Here is a 19,071-nt window from a genome sequence, read left to right as displayed (position 1 = left end):
AATTCTTTCCTAGTTTCACAGCAAAGAAGAGTACTTTAAAAGCATACTTTTCAGGTACTTGCAATACATATTCAAAGAACTTACCAAAATATCTGCTGTACACTTAACTATAAGGCAGTGAGTGAAACAGTCCAGTCGAATTGTGCCACTTTGCTGATTGAGGTATACTTGCTCCTCTGGCAAAAGATGGCCTATTCTACTGCTGGCACTAAGACTTGAGGAGGGAGGAAAAACAGAATGAACTGTAAAAGGTCTACACTAATGTAGGAAATACATAAAGCTAAAAAGGTTTTAATGAATACGTACGGGTCTTTATTCTCCTGCGACCCAAACATAATCATAGATTTCAAGGCATTCCAGTCCTGTAGAACACGCTCCAATGCAAGCTGGGCAAATCTTGGAGGCTCTAAATCATGATCAGGCATATCTGAATCTAAAATGAAAAAGAAATAGTGACCAAAACAAAAATAAAACATATTGCTTCCCACAAGTGTCATAAATGTCTAATTTACTCACCTTCAGGACTGGCTGTTTTTCGGTTACGATCTTCCCTGATTCGAGGTGGTCTGTACTGGCAATGCTCCACCGTCTGCCTTGCGACTGTCTGTACTAAGAACAGTAAGAGATGCTCTCCCCTGCAAAATAGAATGTTGTCGTGAGAAGGGAGGCCGAAAAGCTACTCAGGTATGCTGCGCTCTTCTGATTTAACTTACTGTAAGTCCTAAAAATCCTACTTGCCTGCTGTTTGGCAGAGTAACCAGATTAGTAGCAGTGAGCAGGCGATAAAGTAGATCAAGACGAGCCGATTTCTGTCCAGCAATAAGAGTTTTACATTTACATTTCTCCCAACAATCACAGTAGGCTGTTGGTGACGTCCGTTTGAGTCTATAGAGAATTTATACACAAGTACAAAAACTGAAAGTTTTTAAACATACAAAGGTTTATGTTGACATTATGAAGGTATAACTCACTGAAACCAGAGAGAGCCTTTGTTAATTCCTAAATGCAAAGTATAACTGTCAAAGCTTATATGACAAAAGGATTACTTGGTAGTAATGACATCTATAAACCAACACAGAATTCCTATGAGAAGAGGTACTCTAAGGTATAGCCACTTTTGGAATTTCTTCCCTAATTCCCCACCGCTCCAGTCCAGTTCAAGTGGTCCTCCCATATGACCTAATGAACCCTATAACTCTATGGGCAGATATTTCTTGCTTGTGGCCTCTGATAGGATTGGGAACACTGTCAAGACTATTCACCACCACCACCCTGGCATCTAGTACCCTTGGCAAACAATCAATAACAACAGATTATCACACTTTTAGGTGCTTAAAATAAGGAAGACAAAAATACCAACCAGAATTCTTTTAACAAAAATTATAAATAAGCAATGCAATATCTATTAAAATTTTTCACTTGTCCTATACAATTACTTAATGGTATAGTAGATGGTTTTTACAGTCCAATTCTCTATTATAACATTTGTAGCCATTTATACTGAAGTCCCTATCCATAATCCTAAAACACCACAGATGTTAGTGCTAGGTATTTCATTGCTTCTCAGGTCTGTGAAAACCAACAAAACTAGTTGTGGTAACTGTTGCTGAATGAAAGATTGTTGCATTTAGTTTAAGAAAGACACAGTCCAAACATTCACCATGATTCCCTCCAGGCCTATGGCAATTTTCTCCTAGTACACCCTACTACAGGGCACCTGAGACCTCTGCTGCATAATACACTCGGGAACATTCTGTAGATATATTTCTCAAAATACTAATCTGATCCTAGTTACAATGTATAATCACCTACTTTTATTTAAGGAGGGCAATGTTAGAACTAGCAAAGAAACCAAACATTTCACAGTATAGTTTAAATCAAGAATCACATTATTATACATAAACTGACTTAAGAGAAACATAACCTCATGCTTTCTAAATTAAAACATGACTATCGATTATTTCCATACAGCAATATAAATCTAAACAGTTTATAATATTAAACTAAAGAAAACTAGAATTGTACTCACTTGCAATCATGACCTTTATGACAAACCCTTGCACATTCCGTACAACAACAAAGTGACTCCAGCAAGCCACAAGTTCGACACTCAAAAATATCCTAAAATTAAGAGTGTACTTTTAAAGGAATAATTATAAGTATGCGTATATGTCATCATAATTATCATTTCTGGTATTTTCTAAAACAATTCAATCTCAAAATTATTGTGCTTTGGAAAACTAGGACTTATAAAGGGCTACAGCAAATACACAGTTTATAATATACAAATAGAAATATTACCAGTTGAAAAAAATAATTTGTATCATCCCCAAAAAGGCACTGTAGTTATAAAATCTGTATCAAGATTTGCGGATCAGATTATACTACCCAGTGAAAATTTCCACTTTTCATGGTATGCCATATTTAACTGAGCAATCAGCTCTTCTGCCTCATTTACTTAGGAATTAAATCAACTTTCTTCATATCAGACTTAACAATTCCAAAGCTGAAAACTCTAAGTCTAGTGATAGTCATAGGGAAAAAAGACACAAAGATATGATTAATACAGGAAAATGTAAAAATAACTTACCTGGTTAATGTGCTCTGCTCCAGTCCATGTAAAACTGCAAGTGTCATTACAACATAAGACATATAAAGGAGAGTCATCAGGGTTGGTACCTGATGGGCAAACCATTCCCATGAATACATCTTCCTCTTTTTCACTTGAGGATACTTCAGCTAAAAAAGCAAGAACACATCAGTTCATCTTGCAGCAAAGGACTTAATTAGCCATCCAATGTCTTCAAATGGAAGGCCTTAGCATACACACAGTATAAACCAGAAATTATATATCAATTTTAAAAAGTGATATTCAAAGATGACATGCAAAGAAATCTAACCAACTCTCGAACAATGTAAAGCATAATTATATCATACCCACATACGACACCCATAAACACACTATACATCAGCCATCTGAATCCTTAGCTCTGTTTCAGGCGGTTAAGACTCAAGTCCCAGCTCTATTTAGCAAATTATAGACCATCTCATAAACTATCAGTATTTTAAAAAGATAACTACTTTAATCTTTCAAAGGCTGGAAGGTAAGAATTGATATTCCTTAATGCTTTCTATTTAGTAGGAATTCTAAGTCAGAAATAACAAGACATTTGTCTATTATTCTGTAAAGTTATATCACTTAACACCAATTAACTACCAAGAGGTTCTATGAGTAACCCATCTTATTTTCCAAAGATTTCACACTGTTCATTATGGAGTATTTTTAAATCAATAAATTTATATTAGTTGTATTTTGATGGAAAGTTGGAAGATACAGTACACTTCAAGAAAGAATGATAACACATGAATTTCACACACACACACAAATCTTGATCGTTTCCAACCAATTGTATCATTTACATATATGGAAATTCAGTCTGAATAATTATAATATGTGTACAGAAGAGAATCTATCCAAACTGAAAAATATGTAACTCACTTAGGATCTGAAATAAATTACCTTTTGCAATTTTCTGAGCAGTTTCCAAGATGGTAATTGCAGCAGGATAAGCTCGGCCACTTACAGCTGACATAAATGGGGTCATCCCTCTTGCATCCCTAAAATAAGAAAAATTATATGTAAAAATATTAATTACTACTTATTTTCCTTCCTGATAAAATAAATGTTCATGATAAAACAAAAACCTAAATTTTTAGTCTTTCACATACAAATATACAACTCCAACAAGCTAAACATAAAAGCAGTTTGTATTCATTTAGTGTACACTACATGATATTGAGACGGTCTCTTTCACTCAACAGAGCTTAGTAGCAGAGGGAGTATCATGCTGGATTCTGATCAATTGTTTTAAATTTACATAACTGTTGTCCATATAGTGTCAGAAGATAAACTTTAATAGTAAAAGCTAAGCTAAGCTAAATCTTCATATGAAAAATATATCAAAACCTCTTACTTGGCAGAAAGAAGTTCTCGTAGATAGGGCTGGAGAACCACACTGTCACATAACAATTTTAATATAAAATGAGCATTCGCCTTTCGATCCTTGGATTCTACTACAGATGGCTCTGTGGAAGGACCTGTAATTAAGCAGATCCATTTGGTACAAAACAAGAATGAAGAAGACACAGTAAAAGAATATTCTGGGCTACTCTGCCTATGGGGTACATAAGCACATAGATAATAGGGCACACTGCCTATGAGGTAGCTAGCCCTGCTCTGCAAGGAGCAGTTACAATTTTTTTTTTAAGAATATCCTGGAATAATATATCAGGTATATAAGCCACCAGAACAGTATTCTAGTATCAGTAATAAATTAACTTCATCACAAAGAATTTAAACCTATGAACATTTTACAAATCTCATCTGATTTCTAAATGTATGTACATAGACACCACATATTTGCACTGACAGATGGAAGGTAATTCAGAGAATGAGATGTTTTTCAAGCAAAGAAAAGTCTCTGTGAAATAAAGTGTAGATCTGTAGAACCCTATATCCAAACTGTGTCCTTTTTTCTTCCAGATGACTAGGCAGACAAAGAGTACAGATTCTTACCTGGAATAGTGGAGGTGCTTGGTCCTTGACCAGTACCGGTCGCTGCTGTGGTAAGAGATCCCACAGCGGGGGCCAGGATAAAATCAATGTCACCATCTTTCAGTAAACAGAACAGTAGGATGTATATCATTATAGGCAACATATTCCTAACATGTTCTCTTAACTGGCCTTAAGGCTTTTCTCTGCAAGCCAAAGGTCAAACAGGATAGAGTTTAAGTGGAAACTTCTTTTCCAAACTATAAGAGAAGGAATCCACTAGGCAAATCTATTGACTTATCTTGATAAATTACTAATAAAGGGATTATTGAGCTTCTTACCGGTACAGAAATAAATATTTCAGTAAAAGTGGAACACCTGACAAGAGTTCTGGAATTTTAATTTTTAAAATATAAATACCTTAAATCTAATTTTTATAGCTAAACTAGTTATAATATTCATCATACTACTTTCAAATCTCTCAAATTTCTACATATCCCTTTAAAATGTTAAAATTATTTCCTTTCATGACCTGCTCTTTTTGTTAAACACTAAATGAAATTAAATAACAGCTCTTACCAGGATCCATCGCAGGAGGGTCAGGAACCCAACTAGGGGGAGCTATGGGGGGTGAAACTGGATCCTGGTGGTCACTGGATGAAGCTCCAGCTTCATGTCTACCCAAACCAGCTGCTCTCAACGAACGTCTCATCATTTCCCGTAATCTCAAACTAAAAGAACATGAACAAAATCAGAGCTCACTACCATATCTACACATAATGAAATGGTGTACAGAACTTCTCATCTGAGAAGATGAAAGTATGTCCTACAAGCAAGCACTCCAGGCAAGGGAAGTGAAGTACAAATGCCAATTCTGGAATCACAGAATAAGTCAGTGAGGGATAGAAATAAAACTGGGGGCTCCTAGTACACCGTTCAGCACTAAAGTCACTATCTTAAGCTCCCACACAAACTTAAGCACAGGGAACGAAAGCTGCGGTGAAGTAAGATTAGAAATAATCTTTCATACAGTTCAGATAAAAGAACAGCTAAACATTAAAACGAAAAGTTTCTATCCCCCATTTATAATCAGTAATAATTAAGTTTAATAGTAGACATCAGCAATCATACTGATTAGCACAAAACCAGTACTGTTCAACACTAAATCCCTTTTATAATCTCAAAAGCAACTGAACTAATATCCACGCAATGAGTAGTTTTAAAACAAACACCAATTTAGATTTTTACACACAAAAAAAGAATTTTTAACAGTATAACTTGCATCCCAAAGAAATGAATGAATGAAACTAGAGTTTATAAAATGTGTTGTTAGATTAATGTGTGGGCATGATTTTTTTTCCTCCTGCTATAAAAAAAAAAAATACTGTACAGGTGTACACATCACTAAAAAGAAAAAGAAATAATCACAAACACAGAACTCGTTAGGGGAAGTGGGAACTACCTGTATGAAAATCTATACTTTACCTTTGAATAAAACCTTACAACGGCTACAAAATTAATACATTTAGAACTAACAATGATTTAAGAGAGAGCACAAAAGGCAAATCCCTTCACTCAGTCACAATTTTAGAGCTTGTAAATGGATAAAGAGTAAAAATTTCATGTTGAGGGCCAGACAACACATAAGGGACTTCATTCTCCCATGTAGAATTAATCTCAGACATGACATTCTCATGTGAAAGACCTAACACTTTACTAGATACGCATAATACATCTAGAAATAATTTCAAGTTTTATTAATGTTTAAATCTCTATTGCAATTGTTATTTAATTGAGGATAAATGTGTTTTTCCATATCAATACATTTTTAATTTTAGAAGGAACTTTTTTTAAAAAGGCATTCACAAAAATTACTTTTAGAGGCTATGTTCAGGAACATATCTATTTTATAAGACTTATTTATGACTTTTTTTGGAATAAAAACACTCTGGAAGATTCTGCAATGTAAATGTTACTGTCTCAAATAATATATTTGCCATTATAGTATTCACTATTAAAAAATAACTATAGTTAATTCTTTTATAGTATCAATATCTTTTTTCCAATTTAGAAATTGGAGTTTAAGAGTTTTTATAATGTGGATGGGAGCATGGCACAGTGACTGTTTCAGTCCAGGTCACTTCCCTGTCCAAAGACATCACCGAGAGGAAAAGGAAGACTCCTTACCAGTAACAGCACACACCATGGTGACTGTTCACACTGTGATGCTCCTATACAATTTTAATTAAGCTCAACAGACACCTGGTATCCTAATGTGTCTTGCTCAAAGCACAAAGAAAAAAAAAAAATCAGCAATAATTGGGAGACACTACAAATAACCTGAAAATAAATGCATGTTTTGGCCTTTTCAAGAATGCTTACACCAGAGTCATAAACTCAATGGCTAATGGGTCAGAAAGGTAAAATAAGGGCAGTCAGGTGTAAGAAATGGGGGTAGTGACAAGCTAGAGGCACACATGCTCATCTAAAGGCATTCAAATTAAAGGAAAAAAAAAATTTAACATTGCGCAGGCCAAACAAAAAACATGTGGGCTATTCTCCAACTTCTAGCTTAAAGCAGATTAAGAATAAATGAAGATAAATTGAGACCATAGTCTCATCTTGAACTTGCAAACTCCCAACTTTGTTGCTGTGATGTAGTCAATTCAATATTAAATGAGGGGGTCATTCCTTGTCATTTTTAAAATTGTCCTTAACCTCTTTTCTTCATTAGGTCTTGGGAACATTTTTAAGTACAATGCCCAGCTCCTCATATAGATTCTTAAAAAACAAAAAACAAAAAACAAAAAAAGAAAATTATTCTTCAAGATGTTGTACACAATTCATGAAGATTCACCTGTATCCTCAGTGGCTGAGGACAATACTGAGGAGATACCACCTTGGCTGCTAAGATTCAGAGTTTTGACATTTCTTCGTATAGGCTTGCCTGGAGTCATCGTATTTTCTGACAATATGGAAGAATTCAAGGATGATGTAATTTCCTCTTTGTAAGCACGTTATATCCATGCTACAGAAGCCTTAGAATCCAGTCATGTTCAAACATAACACTGTGACAAAAAAGCGAAGGTCATGTGTCTTCCAGATTAACAATCTCTAGAGTACATACACCTGCAATCAGATGCATCAATCAAGCTTTCCACTAAATCTGCCCTTTGTACTCAGGAACTATTGAGTCACATAATAAAACTTCTGAGTCAAATCATCATCTGAAGGCATTTAACAGTATTCCATTCAATATTGAAATTGCATCAGTTTTGAGCTTACAGCTCATGAATCCCAGCCTGCATACTCATCAAGGGGCATCGCCTAGAAAATCCATTGGAGGCTAGAGGAGGGTTTCACTTCAATGAAGCAGTCTGTGGACTTCCTACTGCCCGGCGTGGATAATAAGACTCCTGTGCTTTCATCTGTTCAACCAGCAGCCCTGAGTTTGAACTGGTTAAGAGCACTGCAGTGAAATCTTCGGCAAATTCCTCAAAGGAGCTTACTCTGCAAATTATTTCTGTGAGCAACACATCACCCACTCTTGAAGCTCCTTTTAGTCTTTGCCTTCAAAATAATCCTGACATGAAAAAAAGATGGCAGCACTGGCATTGGACCAACCATATCAGAGTCCAACTTGATTTGCACCTGTAATTTCCCTGAGGAAATGAAATACCTGAAATAATTCAGACACTAATTTCTTCATGAAGAATTTAAGTTGCTTCCCACTTTAGACCAAACACTTTGTCTGCCTAGTATAGTCCTGAATACATAAATTGGTGATAATTTCCATTTTGTTTAGTCTATATAACGCTTTTGCACTGTTTCAAATTATAATTTGGTCACCCACGAATACTTTTTGATAAATCTCACTTCAGGATGTTTTTGAACCTGGGAAAGTATCAACTTGGATCAACTTGGTAGCCTTCCTGTTGCCAATTTAAGAATACACATTTTTAAAGGAATAGTTAACTACGAAACAGAAAATAGGCAAGGAGAATCTTCATTTTGCAACCTACCACATTAGCACATAGTAAGCAGTGCTTCCATTAATGATCTTGTCAAGCAGACAATAAATTTTTTTCCTACAGAAAGAAAACTATATCCTGAATTCTTTATATTCATTATCTAGTCAAATACCTAGCAATATTTAATGTGTTATAAAAGTTTGTCCATCCCAAAACTCAGCCTGAAAATTTAAACATCAAACATCCATAATACACATCAGCCTTTCATTTTTTTTCCAGATCAAGATATCTGAGAAACTGACCTAAATAAGCAATCTGAAAAGATTAAGGTTCCTTCAATTATTATACTACTTGTTCTTCAAATAAGACAGTAACTTCCTAGGAAGCAAGATGATGAATTTAGAACAAATTAAAAGAAACAAATTTAAACTACTTGTCTAAATTATCTCAAATTTATTAAGTGTCCCAGCTCTACCTTAAACTTTAATTTGTTAGATTATTTTTCCCAGGGTGTTATTGGGAGGAACAAAAATGAAACAAAAAAGGACCCACCAATTCATGTACACGACAGGTAAGAGATACACTGCTCTCTGTACTTGGTTTTTTCCTCCAATTAAAGTTTCCTGGTAAAAATCACATTACCTTCGGCTACTTGACGATCCAGCCCGATTACCTGGGCCATTACTTGAGACAACTGATATTGCATTTGCAATGGCCTCAACAGCAGAAAGCCTTTCTGCAAATGTATTTCTTTCAGAACGCTCCGCTTCTGAAAAATGAGAAAAAATTAAGATCAATTTAAGTTTTAAAACTAATACACTGAGTATGTACAGTCCACTAAACACTAATTTCTATATATTTAGTACTCTAATTCACATATTAGATAACCAATTGTTCAGTTTTTCCTCCTTAGAGCAACTAACACTTAAGACAGATTGAACTATAAGATCTTTCATATGTGATTTATTTCCTTATTCCGCCTTACTTCTCAATCCACGAAGGGAAAAAATAAGGTCATTAATAAGAAGACTGAAATTTAGCTTTCACAATTAAAATAGAAAAAGACCTACTTACCAGTATTTCAGTCTTAGTTTATGTATTATGTATAATACTTACTGATTCAATGATAATGATAGAAAGGTCAGAAACCTGCAAACCACTATTCAAAAATGTAGCTACCAGAATATCATCAGCAAATTTAAAATTAATAAAAAAAAAACATTATGAATTATATATTTACACTTTGTTCTCAATTTCTGCCTTCATTTAGCCAATTAAAAAGTTTATGTCAAAAAAAAAAAAAAAGCTTATTTACCTTCCAAAACCAAAACACCTCACTAAGTGATTTTTCTCCTCTATATTCTAAAAATTTAGATAAAAGTTGCCTCAATGTAACTTGGCTTAACTTGCTAAATAATTCTCATGTAATAAATGTCATCTGCAATTATAAAATCAGTAAAGTTCATTTAGTACTATATATCCAGTTTGTATATATCATATAGTATTAAAGACAATAAAAACACACTAGTGGAAAATTTTGTTACATACCCATCTTTACCTTCCGAGAAAGTAAAAAAAAAAAAAAAAAAAAAGGACACACAAATCTTTATAGTGATTTGCTTTTCTTTCACAACTGTTACATTTTCAAAATTGCCTAAAAACTCCCTTTAAAGACCTTGCTATAGTTCTTAATCTCACCCTCTTCTTCTTTAGTTTCTTTATTGCTGGTTGGAAAGCAAACTGATACACAAGCATGCAAAATATTTCGATTTCCATCACATCTGTGGCTGATGAATGTCTGTAGCATCTGTAGATTCTGCTCTAAAACAACCGCTTGCTCAAGATTCATTAGATATTGTCGACAGGCCTCATAGTCACAGCGCAGAATGTGTTGCATTAAGGTTTGTTTCTGTGCTCAGACAAATTAGGGGGAAAAAACCTCAATGAATTTGAGTAGCACATTACATATATTAAAAATTTCTCACGGCCAACACAATAATATATAATCAGATTTGCAAATAAGTAGAGACAATTTCAGGTGGCCTATCAAAAGAAACAGAACTTAAGGGTAGACTTTAAGCAGAACATACAATCGACAGGAATAGAGAAGGGAGGATAAACTTTATGTTAAGGACAAGTACATATTTTTAGCTTTCTCAACTAACTCAACTCTGCAACTGAAATGGGAAAGCAGCCACATACAATGCATAAATGAATAGGAGTGGCTGGATTTGGCCTTTGGGCCATAGTCTGCCAATCCCTGGTTTTTACTTCATGTTATATAACTATCTAATTAGAACCCTATTAATAATGATAGCCAATTAAGCGAAGGATATAAATTTTATTCCAGGCTTACTCTCACCTTCTTAGGCTTTTGTGTGTGTGTCAGACAGCGTCTCACTCTGTCATCCAGGCTGCAGTGCAGTGATGTGAACACAGCCCACTACAGCATCAACCTCCTGGGCTCAAGTAATCCTCCCGCCTCAGCCTCCCATGTAGCTGGCATGTACCACCACAGCAGGCTTATTTTTTGTGGAGGCAGAGTCTTGCCATGTTGCCCAGGCTGGTCTCAAACTCCTGGGCTCAAGTGATGCCCCACATCAGCCTCCCAAAGTGCTGGGCATGTGCAACCTACACCCAGCCCTCTTATGCTGTTAAGAGTTTATATGAAAACCAAAACCTTCAATTCTGCAGGAATCATGACAGGTGTAATTTAATTAACAAAGACACAGTGGTATTGGTAAGTATTTATAGAACATATCATTCGCTTTCTGACAAATAGCATGAACATACCAAGAAGTTCATTCTTTCAGAATGGAAAACTGTAGTTGTGGAATATTTAATGAACCGAATATAGAGCTTTAGTTTTATAAAATAAAGTCATTCATTTTAACTATAACTAGAAAAAGGCAGGTGGGAAAAGAGCATGTGGGAGTATAAAGGAAAAAAGAAAACTGCATTTGAACAACTTGTCACCTTCTGGAAAACTGTCAAAATAAGCTCTCTCCTCTCCCCAACTTGAGAGCGGGTGGAGAATAGATGTCCACACAGGAAAACACACTTAAACAACTATTTTCACTAACAACCACACGTGAGATAGGCCACTTTGACTGTGGAACTAACTATGGCTCTGAAGTCACCTCATCAATAGCAAGCTCCAGTACACAAAGGGCTTAATACTAAATGTTCCAAAACATAGGGAAATTTATACATAATATGTTAAGAGAAAATGTCAAACAAAGTCTCCCTGAAAACAAAGAACAGAGTACTTTCAAAGGGCAACTAAAATCAAGATATTTTGTGGTACACTGCTGTCATATACACTAGTTTCACGCAATAGCCAATTATTTAGTCAGAAGCAGCTACTACTCTACAGGAAACTCATCTCCAACCTGCCAGACTGTAGTAGATGGGCTCTCACACTGAGGGTGTCAATACTACTTAGTTGTGTTACAAGCAGAAAAGTTTACTCTGCATCATTGTATGTTACATCTGTCACTTATTCTTATAGCAAAAGGCAGAGTGAGTTCGATAAAAAATTTCTTGTGGGACTACTGTGTGGTAGGCCCTAGTCACTGAGGTATAAAGACTAATGATGACACACCTTATCCCTACCTGTGGGATGATGACTCTACCTGTCAGATGCTGACAAAGTGAAGAGGTCACAGAATCAAATGCCTACACTTGAAGTAATATAAATGAGTGAAGGAGGCTGTGTGTAAAAGAGGTAACAGAAGTTGTATACTAAATGGCATCACTAGCACTTGGAGCAACAAACTCTAAGTAGTGAGAACTGCAATGAATTGTAAAGACCAGTCTAATGTTTTTGGGATATAGATTACAAGGCCCAATCTCACCAGATCTTCTATCTTTTGAGAGCAACTGAAAATCTGGATTTTAAATATAAATCCTGTGGTTTTTCAGTATTGGTAACCCATCAAGAATTCTAAAATGATATGAAGGCTATTTCTAGACATCAAGTTCAGACCACAGCTACCTCTATATCATCACCTCCTTTAGTTTGAAACCACTAGTGCAATAGGTTACAAGCAAACCTAAGCTAAGAATGAGTCTGGGTCTCTATTTTAGATGCAGTTCTAAAAAGTACTGTTCACCTCCAACCTAATGGAGGGTGAATATGCCCCCATATTAAACTCCATTTCCATCCTTTATAGAAAAACTGCTCAAAAAAGTTGTATTTATCTTCAGCTCCTCACCTCTCATTTTCTCCTAAGTTCACTCTAACAATGCTTTCATCCCCGCTATCAACAATGACCTAGATGGAGCTAAATCCAACAGTCGATACTCAGTATTCACTTCACTGACCTACTGCATCATTTGACACAGTTGGTCCCAGCATCCTGATTGACACGTGCTCTTCATTTGACTTCCAGGACACAACTCATTCTAGCTTTCCTCCAGCCCTGTGGATGTTCCTTCTCGATCTCTTGTGCTCGTTCCCCTTTATCACCCTGACATTTAAATGTTGAGACTATTCTCAAGGCTCAGTCCTTGGACCTTTTCTCCTCACAACCTCTATGATCTTGTTCAGTATAATTTCTCTAAAAAAACAACTCCCAAGTAAATTTCTCCAGCTTGAGCCTTCCTCTGTTAGTCAGACGTATACATCTAACTTTCTACTCACCATCTCCTCTTGGTTCAGGAATCTGTCGATAATCTTCTAATAGACAACTTAAATTTCACCTGTCTAAAACCAAATTCTTGAACCTTCACCTTCACTTCTTCTATCAGAAGAGACATCTATTACAGTGTCTTCACATTCACTTCCTCTATTGGAAGAGACATCTTAAACTTCACATGTCTAAAACCAAACTCTTGAATCTTCACCTCTACAGTCTTCAACTCAATGACAACTTCATTCTTCCAAAATCATTAACCCTCTTGCTTCGTCTATTTGATACCCTACATTTAGCCACTAGCAAATGCATTAGTTCTGCCTTAAAAAGATACCTAGTACAGTCATGTGCTTCATAAAAACATTATGGTCAATGATGGACCACATATATGACTGTGGTACTGTAAGATTATAATGGAGCTGAAAAGTTCCTATTGCCTAGTGACATCATAGCTGTCGTTAAATCATACTGTTCATGGCAATGCTAGCATAAACAAACCTACTGTACTGCCAATCATATAAAAGTACAGTACATACAATTTATGTACAGTATAACATTTGATAATGATAAAAAAACTAGGTCACTGATTTCTAAAGTATTTACTATACTTTCTTTGGTTATTTTAGAGTGTACTTCTATTTTTTTTTTTAAAGTTAACTAAAACAGCCTAAGGCAGGTCCTTCAGGAGGTATTACAGAAGAAGGCACTGTAAATTGTACATTTTTTTAAAAGGCAATAAAAAATTTTAAAAATAGAAAAAGTGCTTAATACCTGGGTGATGTAACAATCTGTACAAAAAACCCTGTACATGAGTTTACCTTGCAGTAAAAGCTCACACGTACTCCCAAGCCTAAAATAAAAGTTTTTTTTTTTTTTTTTTCCAAAAAAGAAAATAAAACTCTGACAAAAACAAAACAAAACAAAAACCTTAAGGATATAGGAAAGAAAACATTTTAGATAGCTACACTGTGTGTGTGTGTTTTAAGACAGTCTCACTCTGTCGCCCAGGCTGGAGTGCAGTGGCATGATCTCAGCTCACTGCAACCTCCACCTCCAACTACCAGGTTCAAGCGGTTCTCGTGCCTGAGCCTCTTATGTAGCTGAAATTACAGGCACAACCACGCCCGGTTAATTTTTGTATTTTTTATAGAGATAGGGTTTTGCTATGTTGCCCAGGCTGGCCTCAAACTCCTTGCCTAAGTGATCCACCCGCTTTGGCCTCCCAAAGTGCTGGGATTACAGGTACGATCCACTGTGCCTGACTGTGTACAATGTGTTTTAAGTGTATTATTACAAACAAATCAACAGTTTTAAAAAAATTTAGTGTAGCCTAAGTGTACAGTGCTTATAAAGTCTACGGCAGTGTACAGTAATAACATAAGCCTTCATATTCACTTATCACTCACTCACTGACTTACCCAGAGCAACTTTCAATCTTCTAACCTTCATTTGTGGTAAATGCCCTATCAGGTGCACCTTTTTTTTTTATCCTTTAGACCATATTTTTACTATACCTTTCCTATGTTTATGTAAACAAATACTTATCACTGTGTTACAAATGCCTACAGTATCCAGTGTAGAAATACACTATATAGGTTTGTACCCTAGGAGCAATAGGCTATACCATCTAGGTTCATGTAAGTGCACTATATGATGTTTGTACAACAATGAAATCACCTAACAATGTGTTTCTCAGAACGTATCCCTGTCATTAAGCAACACAAGACTATGTATCTAGAATCTAGTCACATTTCACTCATAACTCCATCCCCTGGGCTAAGTCACTATCATCTCCCACCTGGATTATTATCATATCCCTCCTAACTGGCACTCCTACTTACTCACATTCACCCTAGTACTCTCAGCACGTCATAAGTGATCCTTTTAAGATGTTCAGTGATACCAGGTCAATCTTGGCTGAAATTGCTCCAATAGCTTCTAATGCACTGTCTCCACATCTAACAAATACTCAATGACAACATGTTTAAAACTACATTCATCCTTTTCCCTTATCCCATTTGTTCCCCCCTGTTATATTTCCTCCCTACCATCAAACATGTCCAAATCAGAAGCTTTATTAATTCTTCCATTTACAGCTAAAATCCAGTTACCAAGCTTTGTAGGTTCTAGTTCCTTAAGATCTCTTAAATCCATCCCCTCCTTCCTTGTTTCCAAAAGTTGACATTTACTTTGTTTCTAACCTGGATTATTGCCTTAACTTTTTTTTTTCTTTTTTTAGTGTTTCTTTTGTTTTGTTTTGTTTTGTTTTGTTTTGAGATGCAGTCACGCTCTGTTACCCAGGCTGGAGTGCAGTGGTGCGATCTTGGCTCACTGCAACCTCCACCTCCAGGGTTCAAGTGATTCTTGTGCCTCAGCCTCCTGAGTAGCTGGGATTACAGGCATGCGCCATCATGCCCAGCTAATTTTTGTATTTTCAGTAGAGACAGGGTTTCACCATGTTGGCCGGGCTGGCTTCAAACTCCTGACCTCCAGTGATCTGCCCGCATCTGCCTCCCAAAGTACTGGGATTACAGGCGTGAGCCACCACGCACAGCCTACATTAACCTTTTTATCTGATCTCTAAACTCCTGATCTCTATCAACTGCTCTCTAAACACCCACCAGCCACTGCTAATCTTTTTTAAAAAATCAAAAGCATGTCATTCAATGGCTTATAATCCTCCTCCTCCTCCTCACTTTCAGGCTAAAGTTTAGGTAATGTTAGGTGAGCACACAAACACCCTAGTGCCTCTCTCCAGCCTTTTCAGTTGCTACTCACTGACCCATAGGATCCCTACCAGAATTCTGGTCATATCAAAAAAAAGTACTTTCTCCCAATTAAGATTCACAAAGGTTGCTCTTGGTGCCTGGGATAATACCTCCCAACTCCATCCCTGTGTCTAGGGGATGCCTATCTGATCTGTCCAGGTATCGTTTCTTAAAGGAAGTCTTTGGTACAGTCGCAGTATGATTTGTATCTCTCCCCTTTGTGCTCCTACAACATTGTGTACACCTTGCTCAAACACTTAAATTACATATAATCACTGATGTACTTGTCTATGTTGTCTTAATAGACTATTAGCTCTTTCAGGGAAGAAAGGGGCAATGAATGATCTATTTAAGATTGTTGCAAGATCTATTCAAGACTATTTAGTGGTGTTTTCTGAATAAAAATGCCCAGTAGTTTCAAAACTCAAATTACCTCTACAGCCATGATGATAATAGCAGCTTTCTTTTTGATTGTTGAATTGGCAGGAAGATTTATTAAAGAATGCACACCCATTCCAAGACTACTAATAGGTGGAAGATCCAGCCAATCGGGATCCCTTATTCCTCCCATGCAATCTTTGGCCATTGGATAGATAGTACCATTTCCATCTCGAAGAATAATGGGAGATTCCTATAATAATGGGAAGACGGTAAAGTTTGACTCCTAATCAAAAGATGTATCTGATTTTTACGACAGGCATATTTGTTTTCAAATTAGATTTTAGTAATAACAATAAGAAACCTAGTATTCAAATGTGTTAAATATTCTAAATTTTTGAATAATTAACAAGCTAACCAGAGCCAGACAGACCCCCTAACTTCAGAAAAATGCCACTGTTGTCCTATCACTTTTCAAAAGCAAAAATGAGCCTCTACCTGTCCAGCAGTGAAAATGGCTACATTCCTCTCATTCTGACCAAGGAAAGCAATGCTGCTTGTAGGAAAATTATTTTCCTGTTCTGCTTTTCCTGTAGCAAGATCAAAGATACAGTATCGTACCCAATTTCCAGTCTTCAGAACAGCATGAACACCTTCAGAAGCACATAAATGAGAAGAAAAATTGTTATACATCTTATCTCTAATATAACATCTACAATATTTTAACTTCTCTGGCCACACTTGTAAGTCATTTCAAACAGATACATGCCATTCCATAATGTTACAGACAGGAAACAAAAAAATGCCAATGCCCTGAATTATTTTATCATATTCCCATTTCCTGAACAAGTATTAATGGAATATAGAATATGCCAGCTGAAAAAGTTACAAAATTTACCTTTGGAATCTACATTCACTGCTAATATTTCTGTTTTTTCAGGTATACAAAGCTTTTTAGGAGTCCTTTGGAAACAGTCGGGAACCTTCGGTGTTCCACCAGTTTTGACAACCTGCATGACACAAAAGGAATTTTGCTTTCAAACTCCATAATAAACTCAAGGAGTCAGTTCCAATATTCACTTGCTGAATGACTTCTTTACACTTACCTGCAATTCATCAATCCTAAGTAACCTACAATCCTGCAGGAGAGAAGAAGGGTCAGCATCTGGACCAGAACTGCTCTGACAGTTTGTATTACTGGAAGTTCCTGGAAATTTTACAGCAACATAGGCACCATCCACTTTTAGCACCTGGAAGTATAGGCAAATTCAATGAACATTAAAATAAAATCAACACACAAATTCTATTCACTGAACTAATTTAACGTTAAAGGAATCCAATTCTTTGTATGTTTCTTCAATGATCACCAAGTTATAAAATTAACCTAGACAGACTCACCAAAGTTTTGCTATTGACATCTATATGCAAGGCTCATTTGCTAGAGAAAACTGACCCACGCAGCCACTGATTACAGTCTGCGAATGTTTTCAGCAATCAACTGAAAAACTTAAGTATATAGCCCATGGGATCCTCCCATCTCCCCTCTTAATTACATTAAAGCAGCTTTCTGTCTGACAGAACTTTCTTGAAAATGGCAACATTCTACATGGGCAGTGTCCAATGTGGCAGCCATTAGCCATAAGTGGCTACTGAGCCCTTGAAATGAAGCTAATGTGACTAAGGTGCTGACTTTCTAAGTTATTTGATTTTAACAAATTGAAACAGCCACATATACAGCTAGTGGCTACAATACGGTCAGCACAGGGATAGGGTCAGCAACGCACAGAAAGACAAGCACAGAACTTGAAACCAGGACAAATGTGGGTCCCGCTTCTGCTACTTGATGCTTTTTATTTTAAGCCAGTATCTTATTCTTAGAAGAAAACACCCACCCATAAACTACAGGTCTATTTTGAGAATCAAATGAAATAGTATATGAGAAAGACCTTTGTAAGCTGCAGAACCTGGTATATCTGCTCTTTCCTTTAAGTATAAATGAAAGACTATCACATTTCAGAAACTACTGAGTAATCCTGAAAACCTTTACTTTACAGACATTCTACAACTGCAAGTGCATTTTAAATATGTATCAGTAGAAGAGTGAAATTAATGGCATTCAAACTGATGATTTCTTACAAGGCAAAACTTTCTTCAGGGTGAAGAGAAAAAGTGGAAGGTGACTTGTAATAAGATTTTTCAGTACTATGTAAGAATTTTAAATGTCATGGAAGATGATCTCAATTAGAACTGTTTAACAGATCCAAAGAATGGGCTGTACCAAAAAGTAATGTATCTCTGTGCAACTTTTCTACAAATCTAAAATTATTCCCAAATAATAGGTTTTTTTTTTAAAAGCAACAGATCATCACAAATGCTCAAGGAGAGGCAAAATCTCTTTGTCTGTCAGGGACTGAGAAGATAGATCTGCATCAGATGCAGGGTGCAACTAAAGATACCACTGAAGCTAATCAATAAAACAGCCCTGAAGAAAGGACTCAAATATGAACCACAAATCCCTGGATAACCAAGATCATTATAGTTCTGTTAGTAATTAATTCTTAGATATTTTGAACAAACCTTGCCAACAGGAACATTCTTGACATCTTCCACAAAAACCACTTCCCGAAGAGACCACTGCTCTTCATTCACCTTTTCTTCTTCTTTTGGTGCAGGGGTTGACCGTCGTCGTTCTTAGACAACAACAAAATGGTAAGTACCAAAAAGAAAATGTAAAAGAGACTTTATAGATTTCATCTAAATTTATA

At 36.1% G+C, this 19,071-nt stretch overlaps 2 protein-coding genes across 13 annotated transcripts in view; one reads left to right on the top strand and one right to left on the bottom strand.

Annotated features, from left to right (window-relative positions):
• BAALC (BAALC binder of MAP3K1 and KLF4) overlaps positions 1-19,071 on the top strand; it is a 1,274,875-nt gene that overhangs the window by 317,678 nt on the left and 938,126 nt on the right. The gene's annotated exons all lie outside the window — the stretch shown is intronic.
• UBR5 (ubiquitin protein ligase E3 component n-recognin 5) overlaps positions 1-19,071 on the bottom strand; it is a 154,533-nt gene that overhangs the window by 40,898 nt on the left and 94,564 nt on the right. For all 6 annotated transcript variants that reach the window (XM_050800627.1, XM_050800626.1, XM_050800629.1 and 3 more), the window contains exons 16-32: positions 18,884-18,996; positions 17,413-17,556; positions 17,205-17,316; positions 16,805-16,959; positions 16,362-16,559; positions 10,222-10,432; positions 9,166-9,292; positions 5,132-5,283; positions 4,577-4,672; positions 3,975-4,098; positions 3,521-3,618; positions 2,591-2,739; positions 2,030-2,121; positions 739-885; positions 517-635; positions 307-433; positions 85-214 (exon numbers count right to left, since the gene is read on the bottom strand). In XM_050800627.1, the coding sequence (XP_050656584.1) occupies positions 85-214; positions 307-433; positions 517-635; positions 739-885; positions 2,030-2,121; positions 2,591-2,739; positions 3,521-3,618; positions 3,975-4,098; positions 4,577-4,672; positions 5,132-5,283; positions 9,166-9,292; positions 10,222-10,432; positions 16,362-16,559; positions 16,805-16,959; positions 17,205-17,316; positions 17,413-17,556; positions 18,884-18,996 (2,294 nt within the window). The remainder of the gene's footprint in view (positions 1-84; positions 215-306; positions 434-516; positions 636-738; positions 886-2,029; positions 2,122-2,590; positions 2,740-3,520; positions 3,619-3,974; positions 4,099-4,576; positions 4,673-5,131; positions 5,284-9,165; positions 9,293-10,221; positions 10,433-16,361; positions 16,560-16,804; positions 16,960-17,204; positions 17,317-17,412; positions 17,557-18,883; positions 18,997-19,071) is intronic.

Source organism: Macaca thibetana, chromosome 8 (genome assembly GCF_024542745.1).
Source record: "Macaca thibetana thibetana isolate TM-01 chromosome 8, ASM2454274v1, whole genome shotgun sequence".
Taxonomy (NCBI): domain Eukaryota; kingdom Metazoa; phylum Chordata; class Mammalia; order Primates; family Cercopithecidae; genus Macaca; species Macaca thibetana.
This window is presented reverse-complemented; position numbering and strand designations above follow the sequence as displayed.